The sequence below is a fragment of the Schistocerca cancellata genome, chromosome 5, assembly GCF_023864275.1.
Source record: "Schistocerca cancellata isolate TAMUIC-IGC-003103 chromosome 5, iqSchCanc2.1, whole genome shotgun sequence".
Classification (NCBI taxonomy): domain Eukaryota; kingdom Metazoa; phylum Arthropoda; class Insecta; order Orthoptera; family Acrididae; genus Schistocerca; species Schistocerca cancellata.
In genome coordinates, this window is record NC_064630.1 from 119,289,677 (window position 1) to 119,304,757 (window position 15,081).

The window sequence follows — 15,081 nt, forward strand, 5'->3', positions numbered from 1 at the left end:
TGGTTCACAGCTGATGTAAATTTATTAAACTAAGAAATTTTTCTATATGGACAGTTTTACTTATTCTTTTTAAGATTTTGACATATATAATGTATTATGTATGCTACTATGGTGAAAAAACCATATACAGATTGCACTTTTAGATTTTTCTTATTATGCGATTTTACAGTAATATCTTATGATATTTATATTTTCTGGCTTTTTAGTGCAATTATGTTGACGTGCAAACAGTTTGCGTCCATACTTACGAGGGCAGTTCAATAAGTAATGCAACACATTTTGTTTCTGAAACAGGGGTTGTTTTATTCAGCATTGAAATACACCAGGTTATTCCCCAATCTTTTAGCTACACAACACTATTTTTCAACGTAATCTCCATTCAATGCTATGGCCTTACGCCACCTTGAAATGAGGGCCTGTATGCCTGCACGGTACCATTCCACTGGTCGATGTCGGAGCCAACGTCATACTGCATCAATAACTTCTTCATCATCCGCGTAGTGCCTCCCACGGATTGCGTCCTTCATTGGGACAAACATATGGAAATCCGACGGTGCGAGATCGGGGTTGTAGGGTGCATGAGGAAGAACAGTCCACTGAAGTTTTGTGAGCTCCTCTCGGGTGCGAAGACTTGTGTGAGGTCTTGCGTTGTCATGAAGAAGGAGAAGTTCGTTCAGATTTTTGTGCCTACGAACACGCTGAAGTCGTTTCTTCAATTTCTGAAGAGTAGCACAATACACTTCAGAGTTGATCGTTTGACCATGGGGAAGAACATCGAACAGAATAACCCCTTCAGCGTCCCAGAAGACTGTAACCATGACTTTACCGGCTGAGGGTATGGCTTTAAACTTTTTCTTGGTAGGGGAGTGGGTGTGGCGCCACTCCATTGATTGCCGTTTTGTTTCAGGTTCGAAGTGATGAACCCATGTTTCATCGCCTGTAACAATCTTTGACAAGAAATTGTCACCCTCAGCCACATGACGAGCAAGCAATTCCGCACAGATGGTTCTCCTTTGCTCTTTATGGTGTTCGGTTAGACAACGAGGGACCCAGCGGGAACAAACCTTTGAATATCCCAACTGGTGAACAATTGTGACAGCACTACCAACAGAGATGTCAAGTTGAGCACTGAGTTGTTTGATGGTGATCCGTCGATCATCTCGAATGAGTGTGTTCGCACGCTCCGCCATTGCAGGAGTCACAGCTGTGCACGGCCGGCCCGCACGCGGGAGATCGGACAGTCTTGCTTGACCTTGCGGCGATGATGACACATGCTTTGCCCAACGACTCACTGTGCTTTTGTCCACTGCCAGATCACCGTAGACATTCTGCAAGCGCCTATGAATATCTGAGATGCCCTGGTTTTCCGCCAAAAGAAACTCGATCACTGCCCGTAGTTTGCAACGCACATCCGTTACAGACGCCATTTTAACAGCTCCGTACAGCGCTGCCACCTGTCGGAAGTCAATGAAACTATACGAGACGAAGCGGGAATGTTTGAAAATATTCCACAAGAAATTTCCGGTTTTTTCAACCAAAATTGGCCGAGAAAAAAAATGTGTTGCATTACTTATTGAACTGCCCTCGTACTATGGCTCTGGTGAACTCTTACTAGGGACTCCGTTACATATTGTTTTTCCACGTTGCCTTAGGTAACATAACCTGCTGTGAGCTCAACATAATTGTAGGTGTGATTTAATTAACTGGGGTGAACACTTTTATGTTTTCCCACTTTTTTATAGTAATTATTTCTTAAATTACTTTGAAAGCAGCAACAGAACACACACACAAAAGTGGATTGTAATTAGGCAAACTTTCAGAACCAGTGGCTCCTTCTTCAAGCAGAAGGGTTGAAGGAGAAGGAAGAGAGGTGAAGGAAAAGGACTGGAGAGGTCTAGGAAAAGTGGTAGATTTTGTGAAAGTCATCCAGAGCCTTGGGTCAGGGGAGTTTTAACGCAGGGGACGAGAAGGAAAGACTGATTGTTGGGGACTGGATTGGACGAGATTTGAAAACCGGAGAGCTTAAAGGTTGAAGACAGGGTAATATGCAATACAGAGATTACTGCTTAAATATTATGTATGACATAATAAGAGTGAAAAGCTAAGCACATTTTACATAACAGAGGTGGGAGGTGACAAATAGATGGGTAAGACAACGAAAGCTGTAGTAAACTAAAATGGAGTGAAGAAAAGAGTAGTTATTGTGAAGGAATGTTGAGATGAAAGAAATTAAGGCCAGGTGGGTGGTGAGTACCAAAGACATGTTGTAGCACTAATTACCACCTGCAGAGTTCTGAGAAACTGGTGTCTGGGGGAAGACTCCAGATGGTGCGTGTGGTGAAACAGGAACTGAGGTCACAACTCCGATGTTGTAGAGCATGCTCTGCAACAGGATATTGTGTGTTGCCAGTATACACCCTCTGCCCATGCCCAGTCATCCTAACTGATAATTTTGTGGTATGTCTTGCCGATTTAAAAGGCAGAACAGTGTTTACATAACAGCTGTTATATGACGTGTCGTTTCACAGTTTTCTCTCCCTTTGATAGTGTTTGTTCTGCCAGATACAGGGCTGCTATAGGTGTTAGTAGGAGGGCGCATAGGGGAAGTCTTGCAACAGGGACAGTCACAGGGATAGGAGCCATAGGGTAGGGAGATGGGTGCAGGAGGAGCATAGGAACTGAAGAATATTGCGGAGATTTGGAGGGTGACAAAATGCTATTCTAGGTGCAGTGGACAAGATTTCAGACAGGATGGATCTCATTTCAGGGCATGATTTTAGGAATCATGGCCCTGTTGAAGTAGCTGATTAATACATTCCAGACCAGGATAATACTGAGTCACCAGTGGTGTGTTCCGAAGTTGTTTTTTTGGAGGGCTAAGCAGTGCCAGGATTAGATGTGATGGCCCAGGAAATCTGCTTTTGAACTAGGCTGGTGGGGTAATTACATGCAGCGAAGGCTGAGGTGAGAATGGTGGTGTCTGCATCTGAACAAATACATTTGTATTGAATGCCAAGGCTGTATGGGAGGGAACGTCTTACACGGAAAGGACGGCAACTGTCAAAATGTAAGTACTGTAGTTTGCTGGTGGGTTTAATGTGGACAGAAGTGTATAGCTGGCCTTTGGTGAGGACAAGATCAACATCAAGGAAAGTGGCATGGGATTCAGAATAGGACAATGTGAAATTTAACTGGGAGAAGGTATTCAGAGATTCCAGCAACTTTAACAGGCCAGCCTCGCCGTGAGTCCATATGGTAAATATGTCATCAAAGTATCTAAACCAAACCAGAGGTTGAAGACTTATGGATCTCAGGAAAACCCCTCCTAAGAGACCCATGAAAAGGTTGGCATAGCAAAGAGCCATCCTGGTTCCCATGGCCGTACTCCTGATCTGTTTGAAAGTCTGCCCCTCAAAGATGATGTAGTTGTTGGGAAGTATAAAGTTGATTAAGGTGAATAGGAAGGATGTCATAGTTTTGGAATCAGGTGGGTGCTGACTGAGGAAATGTTTAGCAGCAGACAGACCATGTATGTGGGGGATGTTGGCATCAGCGGTAACAAGCAAGGTGCGTGGTGGGAGTGGGATGGGCATTGATTTCAGACGATCTAGGAAATGGTTGGTATCTCTGATATAGGAGGGGAGTCTTTGTACTATGGCTTGCAGATGCTGATCAAGTAAGGCAAATACATGCTTGAAGGGTGCTTTGAAGCCAGCAGCTATAGGATGGCCAGGATGACTGGGTTTGTGGATCTTAGGAAGAAGGTAGAAGGTGGGAGTGCGTGGTTTGGGAGGGGTGAGAAGTTCTATGAACTGAAGTGTTAGTCTTTATGAGGGGCCTGAGATTTTAAAGAGCGACTGCAGGTCAGTTTGAATCACAGGGATTGGAGCTTGATGGCAGACACTGTATGTAGAAGTATCAGACAGCTGGTGTAGACCTTCACCAACATACTCCTTTTGGTCACGTACTACAGTGATAGATTCTTTGTCTGCTGGGAGGATAATGATGGAGTCGTCAGCTAGCCAGTTAAATTATTTTGCCAAAAATTCATTGTTTTCATTGTTAAATTACTTTGAGCAACCCATAAAGCCAAAGGAAGCAAAATTAACTAATCAGAAACAATGAAATAAGTTTTTATTTCAAATAAAAACTATCTTGCTGCATCAAATTAAGTAAAGAACTGGGCGAAATTTTATGGAGGAATTAGTTGACTTTGCATATGGTTGATTTTAGTTCACACATTGCCGTGAATGAAACATAGATAACATATACAAATTTAGATTGAAATTGAGAGCATAATGATATCTTATTTTGTTCTAGAGATACTGGTTTTTATATCCAGTGGACAGTGTGGCCAGTTCTGTCCATGTGGGCTTGCTGGCTTCTATGAAATATTTTCCCACTTTTAACAAAGCTATTCAGTGAAAAAATTTGATTTCTGCACACCTTACCATCTGATATCTTCACTCAATAAGGTACATAATTTGTCATAATTACTGTATTGCACCAAGTAAAGTAAAGCATCGCACAAAATTTTTGAGTTTGTAGATACACATTGCTTATACTTTACATATGATCGATTTTATCTCATACATTGTCAAGTAAGTATGATACAGAAATAATTTAAAATTGACAGTTGAACAATATCTCATCTCATTCTTGAGATATTGATTTTTATATCTAGCAGACAGGTGTGCACGGCACATCCAATTCTGTCCCTGTGCATCAGGAATTGTGTTCATAATGGATCAATGTATCAAAATGAGGTCTTTTGCAAATGATAGCAGCCAAGGAGGCACCTCTGTTGTACGATAAATACTCAAAACTTTTTTATTCACCGAAATATGGAAGTAATTCTTCTGGAACAGTGAGGTGGTCAGTGGAGTAGAATGCATAAACATATCAATAGCACTTAAGGAACACCCAAATGCCATGTTTAAACGTGTTGTCAGCACCTGGGGAGCGGCAGAGCATGACAAGTTAACTCATCCACAGCAGTCAAACTGTTAAACCACTGTTTTGCCAAAGCAGAACTTTTTACCTGAAATGTAAATATTACTTTTGATGCTATTGAAATAGTCAGTAACTCACTTAATTCTGTGAAATTGGTCACTGGATTGCAGTGGCACGTCTCAAAAGAGAAAATGGTTCAGTAATAGATTAAATTTATTCCAGTATACCATCAGACCATACAAGTACACATCAGTGGTGAACTCAAAGCTCTATTCTTTCAATGATTGTCTTCTACTATTCCAAACTTCACACAACGCCTGTTAACTTTCTACACTAGACTCATGACAGAAAAGATGGGGGACGGCGGTATGGCTGACCTACAAGGCCTTTTTCTGTGCAGCTTACTGTTTAAGTAAATGTAAAAAGGAAGCCGTGTATGTAATTTGAAAGAAATCCTAACTAGTTACACTAGGAATCAATTCGGTTTCCCAAAATCTAAAATTTTCTTCCAGATATTGCTAAAGCAACACAAAAAGTTAAATAAAAACAGCAATTTTTCACTATACAAAACGTGTTTCAAAAATTCAAGGTATTTCAAAACAAGCAGAAAGGGAAAAAGTAATAGGGACATTCAAACAATGGAAACGCCAGGTTGGAATATCAACACTGTAGGAAAAGCTATATTTTTACCTACCATAAAGATGACACATTAAGTTGCAGACAGGCAAAATCATGACACTTACACATAAGCTTTCAGCCACAGCCTTTGTTAAAAAAAAAAAGCAGCAAGCACACCTAATGCACGCTCCAGTAGTGTGGTGCTTGCTTGTTTCAGTGAATGGTGTGTGTTTCTTTTTCTGATGAAGGCTACGACCAAAAGCTTATGTGTAAATGTCTTTTAATTGTAGAAAAAGATTGCTACTTACTGTAAAGCTGGATTCCAGTCTGAGATGCTGGAGTTAGCGGTTGTGTGTGTGTGTGTGTGTGTGTGTGTGTGTGTGTGTGTGTGTGTGTGTGTGTGTGTTTCTTTACCGATGAAGGCTGTGGCCGAGAGCTGCATGTGAGTGTCTTTTAATCATGTCTGTCTGCAATTTGATGTCTCTTCTTTACGTTAAGTAGCACTCTATCTTTTCCTACATTGTTGATATTCCTACCTGGAGTTTCCATTGTTTGATCTGTCATTTAATTGTGCCTGTCTGCATCTTAACATGTCATCTTTACGGTAAGTAGTAATAGGGATATTATCTGGTAACAGTTTTTTGCCACAACAGGACAACTGTAAATTCTTATAGCTGCATTAACACACAGAATGATTTTGGTAGCAAGCATGTTCCCTTTGAATGCACTCTTAGTCCATTTCCTCCTTCCCCTTCTAACATACTACCATTTTCTGGGTAGTCTTGGAGGGAATACAAACAACGGAATGTGTAAAGGTAAGCATTAATAGTGTAGTCGAGGCAATGGATGCCAGAAATGCACATAAACAAGTTTAAGGGTTTTGGACAATGCCCTTCTCAGAACTAATGTGCTTTTCTGTCTTTCAAAGCCTCAATAATGCACTGGGTGGTTGCCTTCACTCCTTCCACTGTTTGAACTCAACCATTTTCCCTACACAACTCTTTCTGCAACACATAAAGCTTATGAATAATGTTATGAACTAGGAAAAGTGATAGTTGTATCATGTTGTCTAACTGGTCATCAGTGTACCTACAATTAATATAACAAATCACTAAAAGTACTAGTACTAGATGCTACTGAGAAAATGATGTTTCATTACAAAAAATATAGCATTATTGCACACATTAAAATATATAGCTAAGAGTGATAGGTGAATTTTATTAACTTGGAGGAGAGAATCAGAACTGTCACTGGCAAAATTACCAAACAAAATTTTATTTACACAATATACATTGTTTTTTATTTGCTTCCATAAAATTTGAAACACTGTGGGTGACCTTTTAACAGTGATACTAATGCTCCATTTTATTCTGACAATGATGCTTAAAAATAATCTCACTTGTAAATTATTGTAATTAATGAAATTGTGTGACATGCTCAAACATTGCAATTGCAGGCTTTCTTGGTGTATTCCATTGATGAACTCTTCTCAAGTGATAGCCGAGTGGTGGCATCATCTTGTTGCAATGTTTTGATGAGTTTTGTACCCAACATCATTGAAACCTTTCTACAAGACGACACCACTGCTCAGCTCATCACCCGAGAAGAGTTCATCAATGCTCCAACATTAATGCTGCTGATTTTGCTTTCAATTCTAAGTTTCATAAATGCCTCTTCTGAAAACTATTAGAAGTGATTTATGTGCACTACCCAAGATTAACTCAAATTACCATGTTTCTGGTGATCTTTTCTAGTACACCAAAAATATTGGTAGGTGAAATATAACATTCATGCCTAATCAAATATCTGACACTCACAGTCACACCTGTTTCACAAATATTTACAAAACAGTGTAATGTCAGTCTGGAACAAATTAGTTTAAATCAATCCCTGAGTATTGTATATCATCAAGTATTGTATACCATCCATTAATTTCAGAAATTTCTTCTGTTTGGTATCTTCAAGAATTGATTGTATGGAATGGCACAAAAATCAGTTTCCTGTGTAAGCATGATGAAGATTGTTCTTTTAAATATTTTTCCCAGTAGGTAAGATTAGTTGTCAAGTCACTGTAATTCATTGTATCTGCAGCTTTACGGCATATGGTTACAGCTTCACTCTGAAAATAAAGAAAGCGCTAATTAAAACCTGACATTTTCTTGGATTTCTTAATAGAGGAAACAACATATACTAGTTTGTTGACAATAATTCTCTACAATAAATAAAACAATTGGGATTTATTTTGCACCCCATAAGCACCCCCAAAATGTCAAAGACTCTGTGTTATCCTATGCAGTAACCACTTCCTTTTATTCTTGCGCTATCCTATTCTCTTATCATTTTGGAACTAAAACTAGCATAGAGCTTCCAGCTGCCTTTTTTTTAGTTTTTATTATCTATGATTTCTACCTAAACTAGTTGTCAAACTGCAACTGTCTGAGTGTGCCGGCCAAAGATGCTCATATTTACTTTCTCGTCTAACAACAACATCAACAACAACAACAACAACAACAACACAATGGCCACAAGGTATCATGAGAAGACGAAAGAAAATACTTTTTGTTTCTGAGCTCACATTGACCCATTACATCAGGTGTTCCAGATTTAAGGTGAAGTACAAATGAAATGTTTCAAAACTAGCGCAAAAAACTGTGATAATTTTGTTGTATCACTTCAAAATTTGTGAGAGCCCTGGACATTGGAATACCCATTACAAAATCGATTCTGCTTCATTTCCACTCACACTTTATTTGTACTATCCTATGTTGCACGAAACAATGCCTTGAGAGCCAGCAGAAAATAATATATTAGATACCATATTGGCCAAAACTTTAAGTAGGCTTCACTCCTAAAATCTACTGTAGAAACTAAACAAATGTCTGTTGATAAATTTTACACCGTTTTGCTCAGATGCACTACTATTGATGATAAAACTATGCAAGTACTCATTAAGTATTAAAATTTGCAAGGGCACCTACTTCTCAATCTAAGCCAAAATACATTTTCACATACTTAGCATTGCATACTAGTATTTATGTTGCCACTCATTGTCACAGAGACATGTACACTGAGGTGACAAAAGCCATGAAAACCCTTCTAATATGATTTTGGACCTCCTTTTGCCTGGTGTAGTGCAGCATAGTGACATGGTATGGACTCAACAAGTTGCTGGAAGTCCCCTGCAGAATCAGTGAGTATGCTGCCTCTGTACCCACCCATAATTGTGCAAGTCTTGATGGTGAAGGATTTTTTGCACAAACTGACCTCTGGATTATGTCCCATGAATGTTCAAAGGGATTCATGTTGGGTGATCTGGAAAACCAAATCATTCGCTTGAACTGTCCAGAATGTGCATCAAACCAATCACGAAAAACTGTAGCCCTGACCGGTGACGTGGCGCATTGTCATCCATAGACTTTCCATTGTTGTTTGGAAACATGAAGTCCATGAATGGCTGCAGATGGTCACCAAGTAGCCAAACATACCCATTTCCAGTCAATGATCAGTAAAGTTGGACCAGAGGATCCAATCCATTCCAAGTAAACACAGACCACACCATTATGGAGCCACCACTAGCTCGCACAGTGCCTTGTTGATAACGTGGGTCCGTGGCTTTGAGGGGTCTTCACCATACTCGAATCCTACCATCAGCTCTTACCAACTGAAATCAGGACATATCTGACCAGGTCACCATTTTCCAGTCATCTAGGGTCCAACCGATATGGTCATGAGCCCAAGTGAGGCACTGCAGGCCATGTTGTGTTGTTAGCAAAGGCACTCACGTCAGTCATCTGCTGCCATAGCCCATTAATGCAAAATTTCACCATACTGTCCAAATGGATATGTTTGTGTCTGGCTGCCAGGCCAGACTGGTGTTCTGCTTGCATCATTTATTCCATCTCCCTCACTGCCTCCCCTTCCTCTTCTTTCCCCCTCAGCCAGCACTTGTTTTTACATTGTCAGCAGTACAGACAGCTGCAATGAAAGAAGCTGCACAAAGCAATTCAGAAGATGACCGATTGCCTCACTGTTCAACAACAAGCACAGAGTGCTGCACATTATTAGGTCTGGAATTCTGCCACCACGGTGCAAAGATGCTGGCATTCTGAATGGAATGAATGCCACAATTTGTCCAGAGACAAAGAAGAATCGTCACAGAAAGTTAATGACCACCAGTGGACTCACAAAGTATGCAGTATGTCAGATCATGCATAAAGAATTGAATTACTGAATGTGAAGACCTTACTGCTTGCAACAGCTTGCACAATTTGTGGCTTATGCAAAGGAAGAAACTATTCTGGTTACACGGGCAACTTATAATTTGATATTGTAAACTAATATTGAACTGACAGCTTCCTACTACAATAACCGTAACAGTCAATGTGTGGTGTTACATATCCCTCCAGGAGAGTAGCGTGAACAGTATGTCTACCTAGCTGGTGAATGATGGATGGTCATCATATTTAAATCATATAATAGTTCAGTTGTTAGAAATGGGAAGCTGTTTAGGTATTTTTGTTATCTGTTTTGCATATGACGCATTGCAGTATTACCACTGAGTTGCATAACCGTGTGGGCTCACTGTATTCTCCGTGAGTCAGCATCCTGTACTGGAGTAGTGCAGTGCAAAAATGGTTCAAATGGCTCTAAGCACTATGGGACTTAACATCTGAGGTCATCACTCCCCTAGACTTAGCACTATTTAAAGCTAACTAACCTAAGGACATCACACACACCCATGCCCGAGGCAGGATTCAAACCTGAGACTGTAGCAGCAGTGGGGTTCCAGACTGAAGCGCCTAGAACTGCTCGGCCACAGCGGCCAGCTAGTGCAGTGCACCACCGAGTAAAATTGTGTGCCATAACAAAGCAGCATGATAAAAAAGAGAGGGAAAGAAAGAAAGAAACCAACTGAAATGTTAATTAATGTATTCTTAAGTATGAATTGCCCATGGCCTTGCTGCAGAGGTAACGCCAGTTCCCATGAAATCACTGAAGTTAGGTGCTGTCAGGCTTGGTTAGCATTTGGGTGGGTGGCCATCCGGGTGTTGGCAAGTGGGGTGCACTCATCCCATATGAGGCCTACTGAGGAGCTACCATATTCATCCAATTATGACACGAGGTTTTTTCCCCAATTCATCATTTAAAAAATAGAGGGTTGTCTTATATTCACTGATTAAACTATTGCTGCCGAGGTTACTGTAATATTTTTACGTTGTTTAATAAAGTATATAGGGGTTGTCTTACATTTATCCTACAGATGAAGCTCTGGCTATTGAGGTCATCTGTAGATTTATTTTTAAGAATATGGAATGTTAGGGCTGGGCAAATGATACTCACCTTCAAACAGGCTCAAGTTTCCCAATATGTCAAAACGTTCAATACAGTATCGATGTTGCTCAAATAATCGTGTGACATTTGGCTGGCACAGTGCTATTGCAAGGGATACACAAGAAACTATAAACTAGCCACTACAACAATCTATTGCCCTGCTTAAAATTTGACAATTTTGTGAAACATGGGAGGAAACAGCACCAAATTCTATCAGCTTACAAACTCTTGTTGTATTTTGAACAGGTTTGCAATAAAAGTTCTCATACATGTATGGATGCCGTCTACAAACATTATACTGCTTTTTAATTGAAGGTAACAGTCAACAGTGAAAATGTTACCCTTCAAAAAAACATTACTTGTTTCTGCAACCAGATCAATTTTTATTTGATTATGAGAGACCACAATGATTTACTAAGTGGGTTGCAAATGAGAAATTCAGCCGCTATCCATGTGTTAGAATATAGGATCAAAACATTACCAGCTTGCGATGCTGACATTGAGATGAAACACAAAGGAAAATTTGTCCAGAATGAAATGTCTATCAATCAAAATACACTGACTGTAACTGCTGCTGCGAGAATAAATTACAGCAGTAAGACTCACAGTCGGAGGTGGTACCAACAGATGGTGGGATGAATACAAGCATGTGAATTGGACTGGATCATGATTGTGATCTTTTATTTGTGTATTAGTTGCTGTTGTTACATATGACTTGCACCCTAGATTATATTGCAGTCTGTGTTTCACAGCTGCTCAAGCTTAGCACTCTGGTAGGATTGGAGGGAGTGGGAGTGGTGAGTGGGCAGCAAATTACATTGTTTTGCCAACCATGGGAATGTATACCATATACTTTGGCCTTTCAAGAACATTTACCACATTTAAACTAATCCATTTGTAGTTGTAATCACCTATCCCATCAAAGGCAGGGCTACCTGTGAAACCAGTCATGTGATTTACAAGCAAAGCTGCAACCACTGTGTTGCATTCTATGTAGGCATGACAACCAACAAGCTGTTTGTCCGCTGAATGGTCACCGACAAAATGTGGCCAAAAAACAAGAGGACCACCCTGTTGCTGAACACGCTGCCAAATATGATATCCCTCATCTCAATGACTGCTTCACAACCTGTGCCATATGGATCCTTCCCACCAACACTAGCTTTTCTGAACTGTGCAGGTGGGAACTTTCCCTGCAATACATCCTATGTTCCTGTACCCCTCCTGGTCTCAGCCTTCGTTAGTCACTGTCCTCACCCATCCAGACCCATCCCTGTTCCCATACCACCTTTCCGCTACTCCCCCCCCCCCCCCGCCCCCCTTCTCTCCTGCACTCCGTCTAAACTGCAACACTTCACTGCCCCCCCCCCATACTACCCCTCCCCCTCCCTGCCCTAGCCTCCTCCTTACACCCACCCAGTTGCCACTCCCATCATTCACAGGTGCTGCTGCTCACAGTGTGGTTTCAGTTATCTGAGACTGCAGATGAGTGTGCAAGTTGTGTTTGCGATTGCATTTGCCCGTGTGTGTGTGTGTGTGTGTGTGTGTGTGTGTGTGTGTGTGTGTGTGTGTGTGGGCCCTGGGCGCGTGTCTATTGTGTCTATTGCTGACAAAGGCCTTAATGGCCGAAAGCTATAATTGTGTGAATCTTTTTGTTGTGCCTATCGCAATGCAGTAAATGAAGCAGGCAAGAAGGAATACAAACGTCTCAAAAATGAGATCGACTGGAAGTGCAAAATGGCTAAGCAGGGATGGCTAGAGGACAAATGTAAGGATGTAGAGGCTTATCTCACTAGGGGGTAAGATAGATACTGCCTACAGGAAAATTAAAGAGACCTTTGGAGAAAAGAGAACCACTTGCATGAATATCAAGAGCTCAGATGGAAACCCAGTTCTAAGCAAAGAAGGGAAAGCAGAAAGGTGGAAGGAGTATATAGAGGGTCTATACAAGGGCGATGTACTTGAGGACAATATTATGGAAATGGAAGATGATGTAGATGAAGATGAAATGGGAGATATGATACTGCATGAAGAGTTTGACAGAGCACTGAAAGACCTGAGTCGAAACAAGGCCCCGGGAGTAGACAACATTCCATTAGAGCTACTGACGGCCTTGGGAGAGCCAGTCCTGACAAAACTACTATTTGGTGAGCAAGATGTATGAGACAGGCGAAATACCCTCAGACTTCAAGAGGAATATAATAATCCCAATCCCAAAGAAAGCAGGTGTTGACAGATGTGAAAATTACCGAACTATCAGTTTAATAAGTCACGGCTGCAAAATACTAACATGAATTCTTTACAGACGAATGGAAAAACTAGTAGAAGCCAACCTTGGGGAAGATCAGTTTGGATTCCGTAGAAATATTGGAACACGGGAGGCAATACTGACCCTACGGCTTATCTTAGAAGCTAGATTAAGGAAAGGCAAACCTACATTTCTAGCATTTGTAGACTTAGAGAAAGCTTTTGACAATGTTGACTGGAATACTCTCTTTCAAATTCTGAAGGTGGCAGGGGTAAAATATAGGGAGCGAAAGGCTATTTACAATTTGTATAGAAACCAAATGGCAGTTATAAGAGTTGAGGGGCATGAAAGGGAAGCAGTGGTTGGGAAGGGAGTGCGACAGGGTTGTAGCCTCTCCCCGATGTTATTCAATCTGTATATTGAGCAGGCAGTGAAGGAAACAAAAGAAAAATTCGGAGTAGGTATTAAAATCCATGGAGAAGAAATAAAAACTTTGAGGTTCGCCGATGAAATTGTAATTCTGTCAGAGACAGCAAAGGACTTGGAAGAGCAGTTGAACGGAATGGATGGTGTCTTGAAGGGAGGATATAAGATGAACATCAACAAAAGCAAAACGAGGATAATGGAATGTAGTCGAATTAAGTTAGGTGATGCTGAGGGTATTAGATTACGAAATGAGACACTTAAAGTAGTAGAGTTTTGCTATTTGGGGAGCAAAATAACTGATGATGGTCGAAGTAGAGAGGATATAAAATGTAGACTGGCAATGGGAAGGAAAATGTTTCTGAAGAAGAGAAATTTGTTAACATCGAGTATAGATTTAAGTGTCAGGAAGTCGTTTCTGAAAGTATTTGTATGGAGTGTAGCCATGTATGGAAGTAATACATGGACGATAAATAGTTTAGGCAACAAGAGAATAGAAGCTTTCGAAATATGGTGCTACAGAAGAATGCTGAAGATTAGATGGGTAGATCACATAACTAATGGGGAGGTGTTGAATAGGATTGGGGAGAAGAGAAGTTTGTGGCACAACTTGACTAGAAGAAGCGATCGGTTGGTAGGACATGTTCTGAGGCATCAAGGGATCACCAATTTAGTATTGGAGGGCAGCGTGGAAGGTAAAAATCGTGAGATGAATACACCAAGCAGATTCAGAAGGCTGTAGGTTGCAGTAGGTACTGGGAGATGAAGAAGCTTGCACAGGATAGAGTAGCATGGAGAGCTGCATCAAACCAGTCTCAGGACTGAAGACTACAACAATAACAACAATCGCAACTCAGCATCTCCACTATATGGTGAGTAGCAACATTCCTTCCTAATATGGTTTTCAGTATTTATTATTCAAATGGCTGTGGCTAAGTGTGGATCACATTATAATCCCAGTGACCATGAATTCAACATCTAGTTACTTCTAGACCTTTTCTGTCATCAAACGTGACTTAACAAGATATGAGAGCTGGTTCACAAATTATAGAAAGGACTATTATACAATCATGCTTAGTAAATAACTAGTTGTCAAACTGATCTATTTAATTTTTTTAGGTGATGCACACCTCAGCCCAAGAGATATGAGGACCACACGAAAATGTCAGTATTTACTAAACTGAGATATTGTGTCACACGAATTTCATGCAACACTAATATGGTCCAAGGTATTTATCTCACATGCTGTACTAATATATTTATACCTTTCACATAGAAGCCCACTGTCAGGTGTTGCGCACATCCCACATCACTGACCTGCAATTTCTCATTTATTGTGAAATGCTTCCTCCAAACTGCTACTTCAGATGTACAAACAGATTCAATCTACTTTTCATTACAACCAGGCTAAAGGAAAATTGTAAAAAACATCCAAATGAACTGGAGGCGCAGTTGCCATAGCAAAGGTGGAAATGGCTGGCTGAGTGTTGTTCTGAAGGAGGACCAAA

General features: G+C 40.7%; 1 protein-coding gene across 2 annotated transcripts in view; it reads right to left on the minus strand.

The window, feature by feature from the left end:
* Window positions 1-6,871: 6,871 nt before the first annotated feature.
* Window positions 6,872-15,081, minus strand: part of LOC126187922 (PMS1 protein homolog 1-like) — a 119,116-nt gene continuing 110,906 nt past the window's right edge. The window contains exon 13 of one of the 2 annotated variants that reach the window (XM_049929283.1): window positions 6,872-7,690. In XM_049929283.1, the coding sequence (XP_049785240.1) occupies window positions 7,532-7,690 (159 nt within the window). In that variant the 3' untranslated portion in view covers window positions 6,872-7,531. The remainder of the gene's footprint in view (window positions 7,691-15,081) is intronic. The other variant, XM_049929284.1, reaches the window with a different exon arrangement.